The 26,749-nt window shown below is 45.8% G+C and overlaps 1 protein-coding gene across 1 annotated transcript; it reads right to left on the bottom strand.

The window, feature by feature from the left end:
* On the bottom strand, nucleotides 1–22,428 carry LOC146355422 (E3 ubiquitin-protein ligase TRIM39-like). The gene is given in 8 exon segments (XM_084830584.1): nucleotides 1–1,226; nucleotides 1,228–1,745; nucleotides 4,518–4,618; nucleotides 5,938–5,960; nucleotides 8,893–9,123; nucleotides 12,737–12,832; nucleotides 16,188–16,631; nucleotides 21,950–22,428. Coding segments are annotated over 8 exon segments (1,872 nt in total). The 5' UTR covers nucleotides 22,340–22,428; the 3' UTR covers nucleotides 1–1,157.
* Between the last annotated feature and the right edge of the window lie 4,321 nt (nucleotides 22,429–26,749).

Below are 26,749 nucleotides of genomic sequence, written 5' to 3'. Positions count from 1 at the left end.
TTTTCCTAGAGAAAAAAATGAAAAAAGTAGCCGAGACTCTGTCAAGGGTTGCTGGGAAGAAAAAACAATCCCAGACAAACAGTGGCTTATCCCACATTTTTTAAAATATAAAATCCCACTCTTACTCAGAACTGTCACCACCCTTAGGCAAAACACACAGGCAGTGGAGAAATGGTAGCTCCGATGTCAGTGGGGCGGTGAATCTGCTCCAGGTTTCAGTCAGAACTCTAAAGGAGCTGTCCTAGGTGTCCCTGCCAATGCAAGAAATCCAGCTACAGCATCATCCAGCCTGAGAAATGGGAGGGGCACATCATCAGCAGGGTCCTGCCACTGTAGACTCTCCTGAGAACGGAAGCAGCCTCACAAGCAGCCCAGTGAACTGGCCACACAATCAGTGGAGGCTTGGAGGCTGTGTGTGTAGGTTATTTTTTTCTTTTGTCATATTTGTTAGCTGTCTACCTTCCTCGGTTTGTTCAAAATCCACAGTCAATTGTATTATCTGCCTGTTTGTCAGTCTCTGGCATGACTGTCCTTCAGTCTCTCCTCTTCCTTGATCTCGAATGGAGGCATTACGTTGGCACAGAATTGGTTGCTGTAATAGTGCTTGGGGGAGGGTAGAGTCACCCTTTCTTTACAGCCATTCTTCTGATTAAAACAGTCCCCCCATCCTCACCCGCCACACTGCCTGGAAACAATAGGGGTACTCCTGCAGGGAGAAGCAGGTAGTGGTGGTGGCTTTAATTAATTTAATTTTGTAATTTAATTGCAAAAAATGGCCCACCGAGAAAGGGTTAGGTCACCCTCCCCCCAGCATTGCTGCTGCAACCAGCTTTGCCCAAACCCTCCCACTCCATTCTCCCCTGAAGGCTGGGAAAAAGTCAAGAGACTGGTAGTAACATCAGCCTACAGAGCTTGATACTGCAAAGCCAGGTTAGGAACTAATCCACCCCACACACTTGCTTATTCTTGCTTTTAAGGCAATACCTTCAGCCACCTGGATGACAATCCAACATGTTCTGAAATAAAATTCTTTGCAGACTTCAAGTCTGGCAATCAGTCAGATTTTGCACAAACCATCTTCTCCCTATTCTATTGTACATAAGTATATCCAAACCTTTGGTGTATATAACATTGCCTCTATCCAGCAAGTTCCACAGTTAGTTATTTGAAAAGATCCCACTACTGGGAAGGGCAAGATTATTCTGAGGTCTGGCAGGCTCCTGGTCGGATGACGAGTGGAGCGTCATTGAGGCCCCCTGCCCGGACTCCAGGGAAGAAATAAGGCCGGAGGGCCCCCGAGAAAGAGTCTGCAAAGGTAAAGATGTGGGATCCATTGTCAGCATTGTAGAAGGAGACTTCTCCTGCATCGTAGTCCAGGAAGATGCCTATTGCACCAGGCCTCGTTCTCAGCTCTAGTGCAACGAGAGGCGAGGTGAGGCCTGCATACTCATTGCCGTTCCTCAGCCACACAGCCCAGAAACCGATCTCTGGCGAAGGTATGAAGATACCTTGGCGGCTCACGCATTCTCGGCACACTCCTAGCGTCCAGTTGATCTTGTTCTCCACACATACTTCCCAGTAGTGCCTGCCAGATGTGAACCGTTCACAGCCCAGCAGGCAGGTGCACTCAAAGCGGGCTGGGCTCTCGGGCACATCTTGTTTGTGATCCCCTACATGGACACTGAGCAAGTCCGTCGAAAGGCACAGGTAAGGATTCGCTGTGTCGCGGTCCAGAGTCACAGGTACTGCAAGCAGAAATGGAAACAATCACCCCTGCTCCGATATTGCAACAGACATGCTGAATAGCACAGATTGTAGTGAAAATCTATGACTGGTCTCCCCCTCCCAAGCCATCATGGAAGCCCAGAGACATCTAGGGCCCCAAAGATATCCTTAAAAAAGTAAATAAAGGGAAAATGCCTGATGTAGTGTGTGTGCATGTGGGCCAGTTCACATGATCAAACAGCCCACCGTGGCTTACTTATTAAGCCACAGTGGGTCGAGATGTGTGCTGGCGGCCATTTTAAATTTTCAAGCTGCAACTGCAGCTTGTTGTGTTGTCCAAACTCGGGGAACATGGGTTATGCAAGGGTTACACATAACTCTAAAACAGGCCATGTTTAACCCTTGCATAACCCACAGTCCCTGGGTTCAGTCAGCATGACAAGCCGTGGATACAACTTGAATATTTAAGATGGCGCCCGTGGACCATGTGAACCCAGTCTGTGTGAGAGTGAGCATTTCTCTGAATATCCCCAGCTTTCCTTCTGGGAAATGGGTTTTTTAAAAATGTCAACTGTGTGGTTTCACATGTAAAGCTCAGACCAAGACTCTGCCCTGTACTCAGTTTCTTGGGTAATGTAGTTGTCTTTTGTGACCAGCCAGCCCCCCATGGTGGCCATTTTGTGATGGTGTTCCACAACAATTTCTCAAATTTTGAGATATGCCCATGGGTCCAAAAAGGTTGGGGACCCTTGGGTCTATGGATGCCCTGCTTTGCATGAAATGTAGCCGTTTCTTCTCACTTGTAGCCATCAAATTAATGCAACTCATATGCAGTTCCCCCCTCTTTTCACCTATTTCTTTCTTTCTTTTGTACTCTGCCTTTCTCATAAAAAATTACCAAAGCAAACAGTAAAATCTGTATTTTAAAAAGTTACATAACAAACAACATAAAACCATCTAAAAATGAAATAGGACCATTTTTGAAAGCAGCCAAAACATCACTAAATTAAAATACAGTTTAATAGAGCAACAGAGAAAACAACTCGTCCCTATAGCCCAAACTTCTGTTTTAATAAAATGTTTTTTGCTTGTTTGGCACATAAAAAATAATAATTGTGTGCACCATTCTGAGATACAAATATGAAAGACAGATAGACTGCAGGAATCCTGATATACTGTATATATGCATGTGGAGTTCCATTTGCCTGCAATAACTTCCCCATTAACATGGGTGCTGACTGTAAGTTTCCCCATTTGCAGCTCATAGCTGGTGTTTGTCTCTGTGTGTGAGAGAGTGTTACTTTCTTTATTTTTAATGATATGTTTAATGCTGCATTAAGTGCTCAGTTATTTATCACTTTTAAATTATTTTGAATTATTTGTTGCTGCTTTATAATCAATTATTTTAATGTGTTTGAACATTGGTTTGAACATTGGTTTGAACATTGGTTTGAACATTGGTTTTATTTATTTGCTTTTATTATGTGCGTCACCCGAGATCTTTGGATACAGGCGAACTCATACACTGAATAAGTATAAAATTAAAATAGGGTGTGATTTGGATCATGGCCATAATGTGTGGTTTGGCTCTGAGCCAAACCTGCCCCCCCCCCCCCCCCGGGTTCTGCTTTTAGCAAAAAGAAACAGTATTAGTCAGGATCCAGTGTTAGCCATGTTTAGCATAGATCCACTGAAATCATGACTAACTTGCCCTGTCGATTTCGGTGGGTCTACTCTATGCACACCTAAACCTGGAATTCTCACTTCATGTCTACTTTGACAGTAATCTCTGTGACACACCTTGGATCGACCCTAATTCACTACCCTACTCATGTGAAGGATGGGATGGGTGGCTGAGTGTGTTGCCATTTTGGTTCTATTTATGGAGTTGCAATTTAACCCCTGAAATGGGTTTGAAGGGGAGAGGCTTACAATTGTCAGGGGAGGGTTTTCTTTTCTCCCCCTCCCCCCCCCCCCGTCCCCAATTTGCCAGGCCCTGACTGGGTGAGGCCAACACACTCCAAGGAGGTTCCTGATTCCTCCAATCTGAATGATTCTGGAGAGGCTGTTCTGGGGGAAGCCCCTTCACTATATAAGCTTCTGGTGGTCATCAAATGCTTAACCAGATCCTACCCCTCAGCCCATGCTGACCTTGCCAGTTGTGTGGCCTAATGAATAAAAAAGTACAATAAAAACACACAGAGTTACAGAACTCAGCCCCAATATGCAGTGCAGAGTAGGCAAAAAAGAATAAAAATCACCTACCGGCTTCTTCTAATCTTGGATCTCAAGCTGTTGGTGGACTACAACCCCATCACTCCCAGCCAATGGTCAGGGGTGATTGGAGCTGCAGTCCACCATCATCTGGGGACCCAAGGTTTGGAAAAGCTGACTAGGCCTGTTCAGATCAAAAGTGGGGGGAAAGCGCTACTCAGTCCCTGAAGGCAACCAACGCTACCTATAATGCACAGAACATGGGCAAATGGCCGCAAAGCCCTGCAAGTGCAGGGGTCAGGAAAGAAGTGCAAAGGCCTCTCCCTGGCTAGCCCTGATTCGCTGGCTCACAGAAAATGGCTGGAAGTTGTGCTACAGCCTTGCCTCTTCCCAGTGTTGCTGCCTGCAGTGAACCGCCCTGTGGGGTGGGGGTGGAGAGTGAGCACAATTACCTGATTTAAAGTTCACAGGCTTGGATTAAAGCCACTGATCGTGCATGGCTAGACCCTGAAAAGATGTAATCTCCTTTGCCACCATGCTCACATGCCTAGTGTTGCTTTGCATCGTCTCTCACTTACCTCTGTATCTTTGAAGTGACTCCATCAGCCCAGGGACATCATACGAGGCTTGTAGATCTGTCGATATGGGCTGTGGTTCCTGCAGTGATACCCCTTCGCTCCTGGGGAGTACATGTCACCAGTGTCAGAGGCTGGATGGCCACCCATGGAGATGCTGTGGCAATGGATGTCTTGCACTGGCAAGGGTGGACTAGATGACCTCTGAAGTCCCTTCCAACTCTCATGGCATTGTCTGTCCCTACCCCCCTTCCCCCAACCACTAATTGCTTTATGGTTTCCTGGCCTTTGTGCAGTTTTTCCTCATTCTGAAAGGTTGAAATGCCTCCCCTAAGGCTAAGTTACTGATAATAAAAGCTTCAAGTTATGATATGCTGATATTTGGCCCCTCCCCTTTTGCCTTTGGCCCTGCCCATCACTGGAATACAGCCCCCAACAGCTTCTCTGAAATGGAATTTGGCCCTTGGGCGAAAAGGGATTCTGTACCTCTGCCCTATGGGGAATGTTTACAATGTCTAGGACTCTTTCGTTCAGAAAAATATGAGAAAGAAAGTGGAGGCATGATAGTGGTGTATAAAGATATGCATGGTATGGAGAAAGCGAACAGAGACTTTTTCCTTTCTGTCATAATATTAGAACCCAGAGACATTTTTCTCCCTTCTCTCATAATACTAGAACCCAGGGCCATCCAATAAAGCTGACTTGGTGTGAGATTCAGGACAGATAAAAGGAAGGACTTGTTCACACAGTGGATAGTTAAAATACGGAATTTCCTGCTGCAAGATGGGTGACAGCCACCACCTTGATGACTTTAAAAAGGGAGTAGACAAACTCACTGAGATAAGGCTATCAATGGCTACCAGTCATAATGGCTATATGCGCCAGTATCACAGGCAGCATGCCTCTCAATACCAGTTGCTGGGGAACACAAGCAACAAAGTGCTTTTGCACTCATTTCCTGCCTGTGGGTTTCCTAGGGGCAGCTGGCTGGCCACTGTGGAAACAGGATGCTGGACAGATAGGCCTTTGGCCTGATCCAGCAGAGCTCTCCTTATGTCCTTATCAAATCCATTTTAGAAATTCTCCTAGTTAAATTGGAACGCAGGAGTGGAACACACAGAACAATAAAGTAACAAAACTAGGGAAACATATGCATGTCTACCAATGATCCTACAGAAGGTAAAGGTGCTGTTTTGTAACCCTTCAGATAGGGACGTGAAAGAGACAAAACAGGAATTCTAAGTACGTTTAAAGGGAGCAAAACCCATTGACAACAGTGGGACTTACTTCCAAATAAAAATGCATAGCATTGTGCTGAAAGGCTGCAATCATCATTTACTTAGGAGTAAGACTTCCTGAACTTAGTGCAACTTATTTCTGAGTAAGTAAAGACTGGGCTGCATGAAAGGTGTATTATACTGACCTTGTCAAGATGTTTTTCACACCCTAGAGGGAGAAAACAGACACAGAGTAAACATCCAGATGATCTGTAATACTGTCATTGTAATATTGACCAGGGAATCCAAAATTTTTAATTTTGCTGTATTGCTGCTTCTTTACCAGGATCATGACAGAGGACACAGAATGCAGTCTCTGATTTAGCATTACATAGTTGCAAGAGAAATAATTCAGGGATAATAAACCTTATTAAGCAGACTTCTTGTTAGCTTGACAGGCTCTTACTTCCTGTCTAAATCTAGGTCCATAGAGATGTGGTTTTTCTGATGCTAAGAAGGACTCAGTAATTTTACACTCAAAACAGTTACTTTATAAATAAATTCTCATAGATTATATTTTAAACATTTATTAACACCAAGCAAATGTATCTAAGACAATTATAGAAACTCATTCCATAGTTTTTGTTGACAAATGTTACAAGAGAAAAAGAAAACAAGACAAAGCACTGTGCATACATTGTTGTTCAGTCGTTAAGTCGTGTCCGACTCTTCGTGACCCCATGGACCACAGCACGCCAGCCCTTCCTGTCCTCTGCTCTCTCCCGGAGAGTGCTCAAGTTCATATTCATTGCATCAGTGATGCTATCTAGCCATCTCATCCTCTGCTGTCCCCTTCTCCTTTTGCCTTCAGTCTTTCCCAGCATCAGGGTCTTTTCCAGTGAGTTTTCTCTTCGCATTAGGTGGCCAAAATATTTGAGCTTCAGCTTCAATATCTGTCCTTCCAATGAGCACTCAGGGTTGATTTCCTTTAGGATGGACTGATTTGACCTCCTTGCAGTCCAGAGGACTCGTAAGAGTCTTCTCCAGCACCACAGTTCGAACACATCAATTCTTCAGCGCTCAGCCTTCCTTATAGTCTAGCTCTCACAGCCATACGTTGCTACTGGGAAAACCATAGCTTTGATTAGACAGACCTTTGTTGGCAAGGTGATGTCTCTGCTTCTTACTATGCTGTCTAGGTTTGCCATAGCTTTCCTCCCAAGGAGCAAGCATCTTTTAATTTCATGGCTACAGTCACCATCTGCAGTGATCTTGGAGCCCAAGAAAATAAAATCTGTCACTGCTTCCATTTCTTCCCCTTCTATATGCCAGGAAGTGATGGGGCCAGATGCCATGATCTTCGTTTTGTGAATGTTGAGTTTCAAACCAGCTTTTGCACTCTCCCCTTTCACCCTCAACAAGAGGCTCTTTAGATCCTCTACGCTTTCTGCCATTAGGGTGGTATCGTCTGCATAACTGAGGTTGTTGATAATTCTCCAGGCAATCTTAATTCTGACCTGTGATTCATCCAACCTGGCGTTTCTCATGATGTACTCTGCATATAAGTTAAATAAGCAGGGCGACAGTATACAGCCTTGTCGTACTCCTTTCCCAATTTTGAACCAATCGGTTGTTCCATGTTCGGTTCTTACTGTTGCTTCTTGACCCTTGCACAGGTTTCTCAGGAGACAGGTAAGGTGGTCTGGTACTCCCATCTCTTTAAGAATTTGCCAGTTTGTTGTGATCCACACAATCAAAGGCTTTAGCGCAGTCAATGAAGCAGAAATAGACGTTTTTCTGGAATTCTCTTGCTTTCTCCATGATGCAGCGAATGTTGGTGATTTGATCTCTAGTTCCTCTGTCTCTTCGGAACCCAGCTTATACTTCCGGTAGTTCTCGGTTCACATACTGCTGAAGCCTAGCTTGTAGACTTTGAGCATAACCTTGCTGGCATGTGAAATGAGCGCAATTGCATTACCAGTACAGATTTCTGCCATCAGAGATTATTCCCTGCCAGAAGCAACCCCACCCAGTACCTTCCCTTTACTTTTATAGTTTTACACTGGCCACTGTACTCTTTTAATCCCACATCCTCATATTTATTCATATTTGATGACGTTTTGTTTCTACTTGTACAGTTGTATAGAAATTTCCCAACTTGTCCTTTGTAGTTTTGACCTGCCCGGGACATGAACCCTATTGAGCCAGAATACAAGAAACAAGAATGTTCCCTTTTCCTGAGGACAAGCTTCTTGCCAGTAATAGGGCAAAAGCACACTTTGGTTCAGACAGCCAGTTTAGCTATGCCTCTTTGATATGCCTGAAATGACTACTGCCTTAAAATTGCCTACATAATAGCAGTTTTCTTTCCTCCTCCTCCTCCTCGTCTTGCACATGTACCTAGCCCTCATGGCTTTGTAGAGGAAAAAATGGATAAACATCATGCTTGTTGCAGCAGTCTTCCAATACATTTATTCAAAGCTCCATCTCCCAAACATGGTCAGACATAACATGGCACCTCAAAATCACAGGGGACACAAACTGGGGCTGTGTCTATGTTATGAAAAAGCCCAAAATATAGTACTGATCATAGAATTCCGCTTCTGGGAATCAACTTCCTATATATATATATATATATATATATATATATATATATATATATAAATATTTTAAAAGGCATGCTTCTAGCCCTTATGGCTGGGAAATGTCAGAAGTGGCAATGCATTGCAGAAGTCTCATAAGATTTCCAGGGTTTTAGCGGCCTCGAAGCTTCTTTCCCATTACTAGTAAGATGATAAATTATGCAAAACAGCAATCTTACATAATAAATTATGCAAAGCAAGAGAAAGTACACAAGTTGGCCTGCTTCAAAGATGCTGCAGTATTCAGTTGTTCTTGTTGCAGAATTGGATTGCGTGGGTGCAGGAGTTCATCATCTTTAGGGCACACTGTCATGGGTGTGCTCCCCCACAGCGCAGAGTGTAATTTCATTTTTTAAAAAAAGTAGCATGCAGAGTTTAAGTAGTGCTAAGTGCTACTTAGCTATTCATCAATTCCCCATCAACAACTCCCGGTATCAGTCCTGCATGACAAGCCCCAAATCCCCCTCTTCTGCACAGCTGTTTGAGAAAACACAGGCGCCCCACCCTAGAGATTCTCACCTTCAGCAAAGAAACCGGTGGCTGCTGGCAGCAGCATTCCATCTCCGAGACCAGGTTTTGCAGGCCTGCGCGCTGCTCTTGCAGAAAAGCCCCATTATCGTGCAGCTTCTCCAGTGTCTCCTCCTCTTCCTCTTGGAGCTTCGCCAGGAGCAGCTGCTTCTCCTCATCTATTGCCTGGTGGCACTTCTTGAACCCCGAGACAATAACTGCTCGGCATTTCTCCACTTTTTCCTGCCGGGGGACATAAACAGAAAGCAATACTGGGCATCAGGTCAAGATGGGCAGCTTGCCCCAAGTGTTATCAGGTGTTTTCGATCATCTGTCTTGATGTTTATGTGCTGCCTGTCTGCCAAAACACTCAAGACATTTCTCAGCTTAAACTGATGACTTATAACAGCAACCTGGTGCCCTCTAGATGTGTTGGACTACAACTCCCATAATTCCCAGCCAGCATGGCCAATAGGCATGCCCACTAGGAATTATGGGAGTTATAGTCTAACACATCTAGAGGGCACCAGGGTGGGGAAGGCCGGCTTATAATCTAAAACAGGGGTGGGCAGATTTTAGGTTTGCAGGATCTTTTTTTTTTTCCTCCCTAAAACCCTAAGATCCACCAACCAGAGCCAGGTGCAAAACAGTGATTCAGGAGGGTGGCATTATCCCCTTATTTATTATAAATTAGGGGGTAATTTCCCCTTATTATGAGGAAATAAGGGCAGGCTGCCTCTGAGCATATGCTCAGCCAGGAAAATAAAATCCACTCCTAGTTTTACCCACCCAGATTTGTTTTTATTTTGTTGCAGCAGTCTGATTTAGGCTGAAGGGCGTTTTTAGCTGTTGCTATCATTAGACAATTGGGAGACAGAAAGCTTTGCTGATCTTCTGCAAATCACCTGGACATCTACCAGTAGATCCCAATCTACCTTCTGCTGCCTCTGATCCAAGAGATATATAATACAAGAGATATATAATACAAAAGGAAAAAAGAGGGAAGAGAAAAATGGAGGTAGGGGAAAATAAACAACTTTTCAACTTGTGTTACATAGTGGAGTTACAGTCATCAACTGCTTTTATCTTCTGATTGAAATCGCCCTTGGAATGCAGGATTAGACTCTTCCTGTCTCCGTATTCCAAAATAAAGTCGTTCACTCCGTCATAACAGCCCAAGAGCTTGGGCTCTTGAGCACAGCACAGCATTTGCTAAGAGAGGCTGTTTACTAAAAGCTCTTTTGATTGACACAAAACATGCTCCTGATTAATCAAAAGAGCCAATTTATTTTCAAAGATTACTTTTAACATAGGTAGTTAGAAAAACCACAGATGAGAATTTTTATTTATTTATTTATTTCATTTCTATACCGCCCAATAGCCGAAGCTCTCTGGGCGGTTCACAAAAAACATTTTTTTATGCACCATTTTTTAAAAAGGCATCTCTCCCTTCTCTCGTATGAGAATGAGAGAAGAATTGAAAGGAAAGAGGATTGAAGAGGAAAGAGGACTGAATACTCTTATGATGCCTGCTCTGATATATGTTTATTTGTTTATTTATTTATTATTAAATTTATTAATCGCCCATCTGGCTGGTCACCCAGCCACTCTGGGCGATGTACAAAGCATACAATAAAACAGTTTAAAACAATAAAATTCTACAATAAAAACATTTTCTAAAATACCTTAACCCACCCCAAATGCCTGCCTGAACCACGTTTTTAATGCATGGTGGAAGCTCATTAAAGAGGGGGCATGGCGGAGTTCCCTAGGGAGGGAGTTCCACAGAGTGGGTGCCACCACAGAAAAGGCCCTCTCCCTCGTCCCTACCAGTCTAGCTGTCCTGGCTGATGGGACAGAGAGAAGGCCATCCGAGGCTGATCTTGTTAAGCGGCCTGTCTGGTGTTGCTGGAGGCGCTCCTTAAGATGTGTGCATCATCAAAAAAAACCCCAAAGACTGTATGCCTTTTTTGCTTCAGAACTCTTACTTTTCCGTTATGTAAATATATGCAGATATAATAAATTATCAACTAAAACTCATATCATTAATAGTTTAACATATCTTTAGCTGGATGAGAGCCTTACTGTTTATTAACTATTTCAATATATTGCCTGCCCTATCTTAGAAGGGCTACAAGAATATAAGGTTTCATCTCAATTCAAATGAAGATCCATTGAACAGGTAAAATAATTTTCCCCATTATCCATCTGGTTACATCTGAGCTAACACCAGGACTAGTAACTTCACATGATTTGTCAGTGCTGCTTCACTAGTTTTAAACCAATCTGATATATGACATGTGATGTGATGTGATGTGTGTGTGTGAGAGAGAGAGAGAGAGAGAGAGAGAGAGAGGGGCGGGGCTGTTCAAACAACATGCCAATCCACACTCAGTGGTTGAGTGTGGGTTGTTTTGAACCGTAGGTTGCTGAACCATGGGTTAGCGTGCTGTCTGAATGCACTACATTCTCTGCAGGGTGAGCTATCATGTTTTCTAAATGCAGCCAGGGTGGCTTGTTAACCATGCGGTGTGGCTTGTTAACCCCCTGAACAATTCAACAACAAACTATGGATTCTCAAGGTGGCTTGTTCGAGAAAGTAAGCCACACTGCATAGTTAACAAGCCAACCTGGCTGTGTTCAGACAACATGCTAACCCACAGTTTAACAAACCACCCATGGTTCAAAACAAACCACACTCAACCACTGAGTGTGGGTTAGTGTATTGTGTGAACAGCCCCAGAGAGTGATTTACTAAGGGAGCAATCCTATGGGGATAGGCGTCCGCCTCCGAACTTGAAGTTGACAGCCTATCTAATGCAGGGCCGGTGAAATGCAGAGGGGATCTTCTCCTATGTGCTCCAGCTGCTCTGCTTTTGTGGCTAGATGGCCGATTTTGGCTGTCTAGCCATGTAACTTTGGAGCGGAGCAGGGCAGGGGTGGGAGGCCAGACGACGGATAGGAAGCATCGTACTGGCACTTCCATGCTCCCTGCCCCCGGGAAAGCCCCCTTTTGTCCCACTCCGCGCTGCTCTTCCGAGCACGGAGCCCAGGGACAATCTGTGCTGCCTACAAGGAGGCGGGGTAGGGAGGTGGTTTTCAGGGAACCGACCTCGGAACTCAGGCTCCAAGGTTGGTCCCCCCAAACAGAACAATCCTATGGCCATCTAGCCACTGTCTAGCGGTCATAGGATTTCGCCCTTAGTGACAGCTTTTATTTTAGGGTTGCCACTAAACCATGGTGGTGGCGGCGAAAAAAGCCCAGCTTGCTCTTATACATTTAACAATAGCTTGATCTACAGCTATTTGGGGGATTAACGACTGAACAACAACAACAACAAATCCAACCCATCAGGTTGGAGAAGGCTGATCTACAGAAATGAAGCATAGAGATAAATATTATATTGCAGTTAAAATGTGTCTATTTAAAAAAAACAAAATTAAAAGAAGGAAAGATGCAGGCCTGTTGAAGTGTTGGCAACCCTAAACATGCTGGACAGAAATAATATCTTGGGTGTATGCATGCAATGCTAGAGGATTTCCTGCCTCTAATCTCTTTAGCTGTAATAATGTGGTTGGTTTGCAATTGTAAACAGTGTTCTCAAAGCAGGCTTGCCAAATCCCTAATTTCATCCTGGAGTTGTCTACCACATTCCTCAGTGACTGAGAAACTAAGGATCCCCCATCCTTAAGGGAGGAAGGAGCGGGGAAGTGCCTTGAAAACAATGACCTAGCCCTGTGGGAATGGCTTTAGAAGAGAAGGCGCCAATTCCACAATCAGTACCCACGTGGTCGCCCCCTGGCCACACCATGTGTGAACAAGAGAAAAAGTTGTTTTTTGTTATTAAGAGCTTACATTCCACTGGGCTGTTTTGTCCTCCTCTTGGGCCTCCAGCTTTGTTACTTCCCTCAGCACTTTTTTCACATGACGTACACCTTCCTGAATCTTAATCTGTGGAGAAAACATACAATTATGGTGGTTCCCTGTACCTTTCCTCCAGAGGGGATCCCACGGAGGCACGGACTTGATCCATTTGGATAGAGCCTCCTGGAACAGGTTTTCTCATGGAGCCATCATCTCAGGCCCAAAGCAGTATGAAAAGGGTATCATCCTGAGGGTTAACAGCTCACCTTCTAATCTCAGGTCAAAATGTCGGATTAGTTCTGGGGGGGGGGGGATTTCTCTCCCCCATGCCTCCCCCGCTGCCCATATGATGACTACCATGTGAAGTGGCTCTAGATCATTTATTTATTGTTTTTGGAATATTTTTTATTTGCAACAAAAAAGCAACCCCCCCTGAAAAAATTCATATCATAAAATATATCAATATACAGTAATCATCAGGGTGTAGTCTGGGGTGGGGGGTCATCGACCCTGTGGTTTTTTTGGAGCCAGGTCCCCACTGAGCTAACCTGCTCCAGTGCTGTGTTGCACTGAAAGCTCCCTGGCGGGGCTGCTTCACACGAGGCACCGCGAGCTCTGCTTGTTGGGGAAGCCTGTCCCATCCACTTGCTCCCTGCCCCGTGAGCCAGCCAGGGAGGGAGGGAAGGAAGGAGGGAGGGAGGCTGCCCGTTGGCCCTGTTTTTGTTCTGCCCCTTTGGCTGGAGCCTCCTGGGAGACAGAGGGAGGGGGCAGGAGGCGGAGCTGCTGCTGCCCGGCTGCGTTCCACTCGCCCAAGCGAGAGGCGAGCCAGGCATGGGGAGAGCTGCTGCGGAGATGGGAGATGCTGCTGCCGCTGCTGGCCCAGCAAGTCGGTGCAACCTCCTTCCCATGAAGGATGGGGATCCGGAGTGGCCTTCCAGACCGCCACCGCCCCGCTCCTCCGTAGCATCTTTGATTTCAACTTCTGGACTTGCATCCCTTCTGAATTCCTCGCTTTCTTTTTCTTTCTTTCAGTTCCAGTTGGGAGCCCCTTTCTTGGGAGGGGGTGGGGGTGGGGATTCCGCCCAGAGGCTCCAGTCCTGTCTGGTCTTGCCTTGGGCTGCCCCGTGAATCTCTTCCTGCTTCTCACTGGCTGTAGAATCACAGAATCATAGAACAGTAGGGCTGGAAGGGGCCTACAAGGCCATCGAGTCCAACCCCCTGCTCAATGCAGGAATCCAAGTCAGAGCATCCCTGACAGATGGCTGTCCAGCCTCGTCTTGAATGCCTTCAGTGTGGGAGAGCCCACTACTGTATTTTGAGTTTCCACCCCTTGCTGGAAAGCACATGGTTCTGTCAACAAGTCCTGTTCCAAGGAGGGAAATGTGCCACCTTGCAGTGAATAGGGGGCTGGACTCGATGGCCTTGTAGGCGCCTTCCAACCCTTCTATTCTATGATTCTACTATTCTATGAATACACCCATGGCAGCGATCCAGCAGCTGCTTCCCCCTCCTTCTGTGTGAGCACTTGACCTGTGCATTGCACTCACTGCTTGTCTGTTGCCTTTGGTGGCTTCAGCACAAGAACAAGTCTCTCTCCTGCTTTCCTTGTTAAGAACGTCGCCAGAACTGCCGTGCTGGACCAGGTCAAAGGCTAGTCCACCATTCTAACCATGGCCATCCAGATACTTCCCCGTATGGGTGTGCACAGGCAGGGCATGAAGGGCTGACCCCAGCATCTGGTCCCCAGAGGTATACTACATCTGCACATGGAGGTTCAACATCACCATCATGGCCAAGAGCCATTCTACATGGAACCAAGAGCACCATGCCAGGTTCAGACAACATGGCGACTCGCACTGCAGCATGGCTGACTATGCAAACTGTGGTCGCACAAGCAGCATGTGGAGGGAGAGAAGCCAGGATGGCTTCCTTTACCTCCATGAGTGCCCAAACACCCCCAGTGATAGGTGGTGTGTGTTTTTTACTTCCAAGCTTGAAGCATAAGTGTCTTTGCAACTGTAAGGGGCCTCACTATCCACTTTTGCTGTCCATCTGTCAACCCCCACATCACAGGGATGTAATTTAAAAGCACATGGACATCTGCTATTATCACATAATTTTCAAGAACAAAATGTTTACGACCAATGATTTCCTACCAAAACAAAGCCACTACAGGATATGCCTGCATTATATCCCTCAATGAGGCATTGTCCTAAATTAAATCGCCAGCATCTGGCAGAGCTAGCCAGCTTCTTTTTAACAAGTTTCTGTGGTGTCCAATATACGTGAAACATCATTTTTTGTGGAATCAGCCTCAATTTTAAATTTACTTAAATAGTACATATGGAAGCTAGGGGAACTTTCCATTGATTAGACTGTGAGCCTTTCTACACGAGGCTTTTATTGTACGTTCATACAATACATGAGCGTATTTACTGTACGTTCATACGTGACTGCTCCCTCACAGAAATTTGCAGGTCCTTTACATGATGTCACCATCCTCCAGGGCCTCTCCCATTCTTTGCAACCGTTATCACAGGGTTTTTCTAATGAGGAAAGTCTGGTATTATTTAGAAATGGGGGAATGAGAGTTTCGTGTAATTGCACAATTCCACTATACCACAGCGCCATGTAGTAGTTGTATAATGAAACATATAAAAAGGCAGAGAAAGCCCCCCCCCCCCAGCATGTGTGAAGGAGCTGATCTTAATCCCACAAAGAATCCAGAAGCAGAAGCCTCAGTAAAGGTGTGGGATAAAAGCCTCATGTAGAAATGTCCTAAACAGAACATTCGAACTTCCATTGCATTCTGATATTCTGAATATCTACTTTACTATGTTCCAAAAGACTTTTATAAACAGCAACTGTAAGCTTAGCTTTCTGTAAAGAACCAATCAATTTCTCCAACCATGTGGGTGGTGCTGAAGCACTCATCACTGATGGCCCATATATAGACTCCAAAAATTCTACTGCCAACTAGCACTAGACGGTAACTGATATCTAATCCGCTATACTGAACATGGTAAAAACTCATTGTCTAATCCTATTAACTGATCTAAAATATACATTCCACTATTAGCCCAACTCCTTCACATAAAAGGCTGTCTCTCTATTTTCAAGACTAGATTCTCCCATATAGTTAATTTAGCCTGCAAATATGGATCAAACTTCAGCTGATGAGACACTGTATGCCAAGTCTCTCTCACTGCTAAAATTGTTAGTGGAGCCATTCCTTTTTTCCTTTTCTTTTAAAAATTTACCTAGATCCTAATGCCAACCAGCCAGAAAGAAGTGTCAAATAATTTGACTCCAAAACAACCCATAGAGGAGTATGACATGAAAAGGTTGTTTTCCAGTCATTGGTACAAGTTAACAAATAAGCCCTTTCCAGATATTAAATACTACAAAGAATTTAATCGCGAAAGAGTTAATTACTTCTTACCTTGAATTCCTGGGCAGCCTCTTCCAGATGAAGCAAAGTATGCGACCTGTGCTCTGCAGTGGATTTCTTACAGACTACACACAGTAGTTCTTCGTCCTCTTTGCAGTACAGGCTGAATTCCTTATTATGTTTCATACACAGGGTCTCTTTTGCTGGGTTTAACTGAAGGAGTTTGATTTTCTCTACTATACTGGCCAGCTGCCAGTTTGGCTGCAGGCTCCCTGCCTGGATCTGGGCTTTGCAGACAGGACACGCCAAGACCCCAATTTCTTCCCATGTCCTACAGTAGTCGGTGATGCAGCCTTCACAGAAATTGTGGCGACAGTCCAGGGTGAGTGGTTTCGTCAGACACTCCAGGCAGATGGGGCACATGGCTTCCTCTTCCATGTTTGTGGATGATAGGGATGAGGCAAGTGTCATCCCTGTGGCCTCCGCCTGTGTGACCTGTAGGAGAACAGGCAGAGAACAGGAGGATAGGAAAGGTGTAGAGAAGGAAAAAAAATGCCTATTAGATACTAACCATTTCACAATCCTTCTGTTGGAGCACGTCTCCTTTGTACAGCTCCAGTTGGTGGTGTAGTGGTAAATGTAAAGTGCAGGCGCTCATCATGACAATAGCTACACCCTGCAAAAGAGTTCAAAAATGCAGACAGCTGTGTTGACCCATATCAACAAACCAGTTCTAGCAGTTTCCATCTCCACCTAGAGTGGGTCTTTTTTTATGTTAATTTTTATGTTAATTTTTTATGTTAATAGGGACCTAATTCCCCATTTGAGACCAAGCTACCTCAAAAAGACTTTGTACTACAAGACAATAGCCCCCAACTCCATATGTTGGTGCTGGGAAAATCCCTCCCTCCCCACCCGCACCCCTGTAGCTACTGTGAGAATTGCAGCTAAGCTCAGAGGGAACAGGGAAACCTGAGGGGCGAGGTTGGGGGAGACAGATGATGCCATCTTCCCTAGTACTCAAAAAGTCCCAGCAGTTTGACCCTGAGAGCCCTGGCTCCACCACAATATATTCTCCAGATGGGTTAGACTACAACTCCCATTATTCCCAGCTAACAATAAGGCTAAAGATGCTTACTGCTACTTTTTTGGGGGATGGAGTTCCTACCTCACTGCAGATACCGTACACTCAACCAGGGCCAGCAGTCCTCCTCTGGGAGCCCCTGCCGAAGGCAGCGAGGTGGGTGGCTACTAAGAGGAGGGCCTTTTCTGCTTTGGCACCACAGTTGTGGAATGAGCTTCCCAGAGAGGCTCACCTGTTGCCTATGTTGTGTTCCTTTCGGTGCCAAGTGAAGACCCTTTTATTTTCCCAGGCATGTCAGTTTTTTAGTTAGATTTTATCTGGTACTGTATTTTAAATTTCTTCAATCTAGCTCTATTTGATTATTTTATATTTATATTGTATTTTATCATCTATATTTTATTGTTTTGTATTTTATCATTTAATTGTTGTGAACTGCCAAGCTTTGGCTATTGGGCAGTATAAAAATGTAATAAATAAATAAATAGCTATTAGTCAGTGATGGCTTATTTATACACGCGAGATGTAAATTCATTTTACGTTCAACAAGCAATGTACATGCATGTACATCCCCCTAGGGTTTGCAGCTAGTGTTAGAGCACTTAGTATATTTTTGCCTTGCTGAATCATTTGATCTTATCAGAAACAGCCAAGAGTTTTGGGGCGCCTTAAGGACTAACACATTTTGTCTGGCATAAACTTTCAAGGGCAGTGTCTGCTTCAATAGATGCATGTGCTGAAATGTGCCCACAAAAGTTTATGCAAGAATAAACTGGTTAGTCTTTAAGATGCCACAAGATACTTTATTGTTTTGCTGCTACAGCTACCTGTCTAAAAGTGATTTCATCAGTGTTTTGAATTCAAAATGTCTGTCATTTACTTGCTTAGGGTTTCCTTCAGCAAGCTGAAGCAAGAGTCAGTTTCCGACACCTTTTGAAACAACCTAGAACCAACTTCTGCTTGTCAGTAAGTATGGAGGATTAGTGCTTTCTACAAACATCCGGCTTGTTGGTGTTGCAGAGGCTGATGCAAGGATTTCTGTGACTAATCAAGGGTTATGGCGATATATGTTTGCATGCAAAACTAGACATTGCACCCTCTCTGCTCCAAAAAATAACTATCTGAAATGGTTTTGCCTAAGTTCTATGCCTTACAGTGTTTACTCAGAAGTAAACGCCAGCGATTTTCATGGTACATATTCCCACGTGTGCTTAGGATTGCGTCTTTAAATTGTGCCTGGGTGCTGCATGACCAACAATCTCTAAAGCGTAGGAGAAGTTTTGAGTGGTAGTAAAACATTCCATCTGTGATTAAATAAGCATGTAGCTGTTGCACATTGCAATTGCTGGTAGAGTACTGCTCCCTGGCAAAAGAAGCAGAGAAAATACCTGCAAAAGCCTTCTTTTCAATCAGTTCTGTTTAATACAATGCAATGTCTGAAAAATAGTTTGATAGGATTATTTGTTTATTACATAAACAAACAAACAAATTCCTGCATTGAGCAGAGGGTTGGCCTCGATGGCCTTGTAGGCCCCTTCCAACCCTACTATTCTATGATTCTACATTGATATCCTACCTTTTTTCCTCCTTAAGGAACCCAAGGCGGCGTACATGATCTCCTCCTCCATTTTATCCTCACAACAACAACCTTGTGAGGTGGGTTGGGCTGAGAGTCTGTGACTGGCCCAAAGTCACCCAGTGAACTTCCATGGCTGAGTGGGGACTAGAACCTGGACCTCCCAGCTCCCAGTCCAACACTCTGGCCACTACACCACACTGGCTAAATGTCATATAGTCCACAATTGCCTCAAACATGGGATGAAAGCTTTGAGTTTTGATGTAGAAACACTTATTCTCAAGGTATATAGTGAAATTAGCTTCTTGGACAAGAAGGCAGAGTCTCTTTTGTCCTTTTTTGAGTTTGTAGAAATGGAATGCAAAGATGTGCGCTTCGGCACGTACCAACAAGGCGGCTGTCACTTCTACCCGCTATTGCACGTATACTACAACGCTGGCCTGTGTCGAGGGCATGCTTTTTTTCAGAGGGGGAAGAATGTGTGAAGGGTGTGTGGGCAGCTTTCAGTGAGGAAGAACACAAATCTTTCCCTCTTTGTCATGTTGATTTTTTGCACAATCCAATGGTAATCTTTCAAGATGGTGTGAAGAAACTGGAATGTAACAATGTCAGCTCCACAGAACTCCATGGTGTCATGGAAGGCCTCCATTCAAAACTGAAGACAAGAAGAGAGGACAAGTTCTATGGCAGATCAGCCCAAATATTTTGGACAATGTGTCTCCAGCTGACAACAGAAAAGTCCGAGAGGAAGTCTTTAAGAGATTGACACAGTGCATTGAATACCTGGAGAATGATGGTGGAGCACCACTCCCCCCCCCCCCAAACAAACATCAGTGCCCTCACTTAACAATGATGTGAAATGGGCAGATTTACAGACTCTTGCTACACAGCTCAGCACAGCGCTCCACATTGAGATTGACACTGACAAGGTGTATGATGACTACTGTGTTCTACAACAAATAAGGGAAGATATTGCCTCCAAGGAGCAGAACACAGATCAGAGATGGGTGGAGGTTTTCTGACAAATGCCAGAGGGCAGCGGCAGCCAAATGAAGAAACTGGTCTCTTTTGCGCTTCCCATTCCTGTGTCTAATGCCTACTGTGAGTTCTCAGTTTAATGATTTATGGACCAAGGACAGAAACAGGCTGAGTGATAGCATTGTGAAGGCCAAGCTGCGGGTGAAACTGAACAATAACATGACCTATGCAGAGTTTCTAGACTTCTTTAAAAAGAACCTCGATCTGCTAAAAACAGCAAGAGGCCAGCTCTAATATAAATTTTAAAAGCAGGGGGCTGAGGACAAGCCCAACCAGCTTTAAGGTGAAAACATCACATTACCTTTCAAAAACATCACAATTTTTGTGAACCACCCAGAGAGCCTTGGCTATGGGGTGGTATAGAAATGTAATAAATGAAATGAAATTTCAGGTATTTTAGTATGAAGGTGTCATGCTGTCCACCTAGCTGCAGAGAGGGGGGATGGAACAAGCTTAAGAGGGTGACCGAAATGGACTCCAGTCTTTGGAGACTCCCCAGGGTTTACTGGGTTAAAAAAAACACCCCTCTTTATTTTAAAGGTTTCATATTTTTTACAGAATAGCAACAAAGTGACATGCAGAAAGAAAACAAAGTACACTGAGAGTGGAAAACAAAAAAATAACAAAAATAATATAAAATAAACAAAATAAATAAAAGGGTATGTGCTCTCTGGCCTCCAAGGGTCTGGTTTTCCAAGTTTGAGTTTAAACAATAAAGGCAAATTAAAGAGGTGAAACTGGATCCATGAATTTAGACAGGTAAAACAACATGTAGAAATTCGATCTCAGTTTGAAAAGAATTTCCTTAGCCAGAGTTGGCAACCCTAGCTTAATCCCAGGCAGGCAAGGAGGAACTGCAGGCAGGCAGCTCTGCCCCCCAGCATTGTATGCATATGCATGGGTGCTTGTATGGGGAAGCAGCAGGGCCCGCATCACATCTGCACCAGGCCCCATACACCCTCTGGGTGGCCCTGCAGCTAATCACAGGGTGCGGTGGGGGCACCAAAGGCACTCCTCACGCAGGGTGCTATTTATCCTAGGGCCAGCCCTGCACTCAACAAACACTTGATAGCAGAGAGCTCACCAGGTTAGAGTGAGTTATATCTCTTTCCAGCTTCCTCAATCCACTTTAAGGGCTTCTCCATATGGGGCTTTTATCCTGCGAGTAAGATTGTTTACTCATAGAAGTTTGTGGTGCCTTTACATGACCTCATCAGCCTCCCAGCCTCCGGGGCCTCTCCCGTCTCTTTTGACCTTTATCCTGTTTTTTAAAAGATCGGAGATAATGAGCCATTAAAATACAGTGCTTTGAATTTCTCCTTGAAAAGAGGAATTCTGCAATAATAGGAGCTATACCACCATGCCATCTAGTGGCTGTATAGTAAAACATATAAAACTTGCAGATAAAGGGGAAAAGGAGAGGGGGAAGGGAAGCACATGTAAAGGGCCAAACCTAATCTCGCAAAGAATCTGGAAACAGAAGCCTGGGTAAAATAGTCAGATAAAAAGCCTCTGTGTGGAGAAGCCCTAAAGCTTTGGAGGAACCAAAACTACTCCAGGCAGAACAGGGTAGTCTGATCTCTGTCTCTTAAAATGTTTTCCCTCTCTCTTCCATATGCCCAATACTCACTGCTGGTGGCCTTCTGGTGATCTCACTGGTAGGAGGAAGCAAATGCCTGATCTTGGCATGCTCATATGGAAAGATGGTTACAATAGGACAGGCTGAATAAAAGAGCTGTACGCTCCAGCACTGAGAAATGGGAGGTGGTAGCTTTGAGAGTTACATTACCGGGGCGGGGGGGCACATCCTGTGAAATGTTGGAGCACTGTTGTGCAGAAAGAAGCTACTGCTAGACCCAAGCCAAACTTTCATAGGAGTCAACTTGCAGAGAAGCCTCACAGCCTCAAGAAAATTATATGAACACTTCCTACCTTAAATAATAATACGGTATAACCGTGGTAGCCTTCGGCTTGCAGATTCAAGCGTGCTTACGCGTAGCACACCGCAGACTAACTGTTTTAGCTGCTCAGCTATTTTAATGGTCTTGTAATGTATTAAAAGATCTGAACAACTAGAACAGCCTGCAGGGGCGCCACGCCTCACCCCGGATTTCCTACCTTGCGCATCTCCCCCGCAGGAGCCGCACCGCGCGGCTTGTGCTCCTCGGGCCCGCGGCACGCAGGCGGGGCGGGGGCTGGAGCCTCCTCGCAGAATGGCTTCAGGGGCTCCTGGCGCCTCTCGCGCGCTTCCGTCCCCAGGCCGCCGCCGCCGCCGCCTTTGCCTGCCGCCCGGAGTCGCTTGACCAGCTCGACAAGTTTCGCCCCCTGCTGGTTGGGCCTGAAGTGCCGCTGCTGAGCCGCTGCTCCGCAGCGAGGGCAGGAAGCGCCTGCGCCCGCCTCTGCCCAGCGCCGGGTGAGGCCGCACGCTGTTGTCAGCGGGTCTGCGAAGTGTTCCTGGCAGGCGGGGCAGGCGGCGGCGCGGTCCTCCCCGGAGCCCTCCGCCGCCATGGCCGCCTCCGCCGCAGCCCCGGGAAGCCCTTCGCTTCGTGGCCGCCTGCAGCCGCTACTGCCGGGCGTTTCCTTTCCCAGAACTGCCGCAGGATGTGGGAGGACCCCCGCCCCGGCCAAGGGCCGCGGCGGGACGGAAAGCGGGGAGCGGCCTCGAGCGGGCCCCTCGGCGGGGGAGGGAGGAGGGCGCAGCGCGCCCCGAACTCCGGCTAGCGGGCAGCGACGCGGAAGGGGGAACGCGGGGTCGGAGCACGAAACCAAGGGGAAACACGAAACCCGGATCCACGAAATCATGGTTTCCTGTCATTTTTGAAGGCGAAGCCCTTTAAAAAACCATATGAAATGATTTTTATCATTTCATTTTTATCATTTATCAAATGATGGGGGGCTTCCCCTTTAATGGGGAAACCCCCACAACCACCATCAAATCACAGAACACATCTGCCTCCACAGTTGTTGTTGTTCAGTCGTTTAGTCGTGTCCGACTCTTCGTGACCCCATGGTCCATGACTCTTCGTGACCCCATGGTCCATAGCACGCCAGGCCTTCCTGTCCTCTGCTCTCTCCCGGAGACTCCACAGACTGAACCATAAAAATCATGGATCCGCCACTCACGGGCGCCTCCACAGCCTAAAAACGTGGATCCGAGGCATGGATCCTCATGGATCCTCAAGATTTTTACAAGCAAAATACCCCAAACCATCATCACATCACAGAGCACATCTGCCTGCATCGACTGAACCACAAAGATTATGGATCTGCCACTCGTTGGCACCACTGCGGTGCAAAAATGTGGATCTGAGGCACAGGTCCTCATGGATAAAAGTCAGATCTGTGAAGTAAAAAACAGATCCTCATGATTCCATATGATTTTTAAAGGGGACAGCACCAAACCACAGTCATATTATAGAGCACATCTGCCTCCATGGACTGAACCAGAAAAATCAAGGATCTGTCAGTTATGGGTGCCGCCACAGCATAAAAACAGGGATCCGAGGCATGGATCCACCTGGATCCTCATGATTTTTACATGCAAAATCCCCCCAAACCACAGTGAAATCACAAGGCACATTTGTCTCCACAGACTGAACCATAAAAATCATGGATCCAGCACTCGTAGGTACCACCAAAAACATGGATCTGAGGCACAGATCTTCATGATTCTATATGATTTTGAAGGGAACACCCTGTAAACCACAATCAAATCACAGAGCATATCTGCTTCCCAGGAATAAACCAGAAAAATCACGGATCTGCCACTCGTGGGTGCCTCCGCAGTGTAAAAACATGGATCTGAAGCATGGATCCTCATGATTTTTACCTGGAAAACCTCACAAACCACCATCACATCGCAGAGCACATCTGCCTCCATGGACTGAACCATGGAAATCATGGATTTGCCACTTGGTGGTGCCACCACGGCACAAAAACATGGATCAGAGGCACGGATCTTCCTGGACCCTCATGATTTTTACACGGAAAATCCTCCAAACCAGAGTCAAATCACAGGGCACAGCTGCCTTCATGGACTAGACCATAACAATCATGGATCCACCACTTGGTGCCACCACAGCACAAAAGCATGAATCTGAGGCACGGATCCTCCCAAATCCTTACGATTTTTACAAGAAATATGCTCCAAACCACCACCACATCCTTGAGGGACAGGGGGAGTGTGACCCTGTTGATTCTTCTGGACCTCTCAGCGGCTTTCGATACCATCGACCATGGTATCCTTCTGGACAGGCTGTCTGGGTTGGGAGTTGGAGGCACAGCACTACAGTGGTTCAGCTCCTACTTGGATGGCCGATTCCAGAAGGTGGTGCTGGGGGATTATTGCTCTGTGCCATGGCAATTGTGCCATGGGGTTCTACAGGGCTCTATTCTATCCCCTATGCTGTTTAACATCTACATGAAACCGCTGGGGGAGGTTATCCGGAGGTGTGGGCTGAGGTGCCATCAATATGCGGATGACACCCAGCTCTATCTCTCTTTCTCATCAAATCCAGGTGAGGCAGTGGCTGTTCTGAATCAGGGCCTGGGCACAGTAATGGACTGGATGAGGGCCTATAAACTGAAACTTAGCTTTGCTGTTTTAAATCTGTATTTTAAACTCCTGCACTGCTGCTAGGTTTTATTGTGGTTGTATTGTTATATTGTGGTTATAATGTTCTATATATTTTAAATGGTTTTATTGTGTGTTGTTTGGTTTTAATTTTTGTGAACCGCCCAGAGAGCTTCAGCTATTGGGCGGTATAGAAATGAAATAAATGAATGAATGAATGTAAGAAGAAAATCACACTATGAAGCACATGGTCTTCAGTGTCTATATACTAATGCCCAGAGTATGGGAAACAAACAGAACGAACTTGAACTCTTAATACAGGAGGGAACTTATGGCTTGATAGGTAACTGAAACTTGGTGGGATGACTCTCATGACTGGAATACAACAATTGAAGGATAGAACTTGTTCAAAAAGAACAGGAGGAACAGAAAGGGAGGTGTGGTTGCACTATATGTTAAAAATACTTATCTTTGCACAGAAATACAGGAGGATGAGCTTGGTAGCCCCATCGAAAGCATCTGGGTTAAAATAAATGGAGCAAAGATTAAAAGGAACATGGTGGTCGGAGAGTAATACCGCCCACCCAATCAAGGAGAAGACGAGGAAGAAACTTTTGAAAAGCAAATTACCACTGTTTCAAGGAAGCATGATGTAGTAGTAATGGGGGACTTCAATTTCCCCGATATTTGTGGGGAGACAAATTCTGCAAAACATGGCCCCTCCAAGTAGGGATGGCGGACAATTCTGCCATGGATTCCAATGAGTCCGTGGTGGAATGGACTACCCCACCACCACCACCCGAACCCCCCCGGGACGGACTCTACCTGGTGGCAGCAGCTGCTCCGGGTCATTGTCTTCATTCCGGGCTGCAGAACGAAATTTACGTCCCAGCCCGTGGCCGTGATTGGCTACGTAAATATTTACGTAGCCTATCATGGCGAAGAGCAGGGACACAAATGATGGCCGCTGTGCCATTTGTGTCCCTGCTCTTTGCTGTGATAGGCTTCGTAAATATATACGTAGCCTATCATGGCTAACACAGGGATGCAAATGGCGTAGCGGACACCATTTGTGTCCCTGCTCTTCGCCGTGATAGGCTACGTAAATATTTACGTAGCCAATCACGGCCTAATGTAGGGACGCAAATGGCAGCTGCTATGCCGGCCGCCATTTGCGGCTGTGGCAGCCCAGCAGCGGACGGCAGTCCGGTTGCGGATGGGCCCGGCCGGCGGCTCCGTGGACTCACTGCAGAGCGGAGCCAGCTGGGCAGGATTCCGGGGGGAGGGACGGATCGCCTCCCCCCCCAGTGGATGCCGCCACCCGGAACGGTGAGTGGGGTTCATACCCCCCTACCTCCAAGAGATTCCTAACTTGTGTTGCTGATAATTTCCTCCTTCAGAAAGTAGAGGAAGGAACTAGAGGATCGGCTATCCTTGACTTGATCCTAACCAACAGAGATGACTTAGTGGAGAAAGTAGCAGTTACAGGAACTCTGGGGGAAAGCGACCATGTTGTACTTGAATTCTTGGTTCTAAGGGAAGCAAAAGCTGAGTGTAGTCAAACGTGTACCCTGGATTTTAGGAAAGCTGATTTTAATAAACTCAGAACAATGATCAGTAAGGTCCCATGGCAAGCGACGCTAACGAGAAAAGGAGTCCAAGATGGGTGGGAGCTTTTAAAAAAGGAAATTATCAAGGCACAATCACAAACAATTCCAACAAGAAGAAAAGGTGGAAGACAACAGAAGAAGCCAATGTGGCTTCACAAAAAGCTTAGGGATGACCTGAAAACAAAAAAGGACACATATAGGAAGTGGAAGGAAGGCCAAGCTACAAAGAAAGAGTACAGGCAGGTAGCACAGAATTTCAGGGATGGTGTCAGGAAGGCTAAAGCTGAGAACGAGCAGAGGTTAGCGAGGGATGCTAAAAGCAACAAAAAGGCTTTCTTCAGATACATGTATAGTAAAAGACAGAGGAAAGACATGGTGGTTCAACTAACGATAACAGATGACAAGGAAAAGGCATAAGTGCTCAATTCCTACTTTGGCTCAGTCTTCTTCCGAAAGAGGGTCTGTGAGTCTGGCAAAGGCAAAGTACAGGCTGAAGGGGCAGGATTGCAGCTTGAGACTGAGTGGCATATGGAGTAATAGAGTATTAAAGGAACTGGCAGAAGAACTCTCAGAACCGCTGTCTATTCTCTTTGAGAAATCATGGAGGACGGATGAAGTGCCAGGTGCCTGGAGGAGGGCTAATGTGGTCCCTATCTTCAAAAAGGGCAAAAAGGAGGAACCTGGGAACTACAGACCAGTCAGTCTGACATCAATCCCTGGGAAAATTCTGGAGAA

This window comes from Heloderma suspectum, chromosome 2 (assembly GCF_057233095.1).
Source record: "Heloderma suspectum isolate Gila_16-S chromosome 2, 16-S_ref, whole genome shotgun sequence".
NCBI lineage: Eukaryota > Metazoa > Chordata > Lepidosauria > Squamata > Helodermatidae > Heloderma > Heloderma suspectum.
This window is presented reverse-complemented; position numbering and strand designations above follow the sequence as displayed.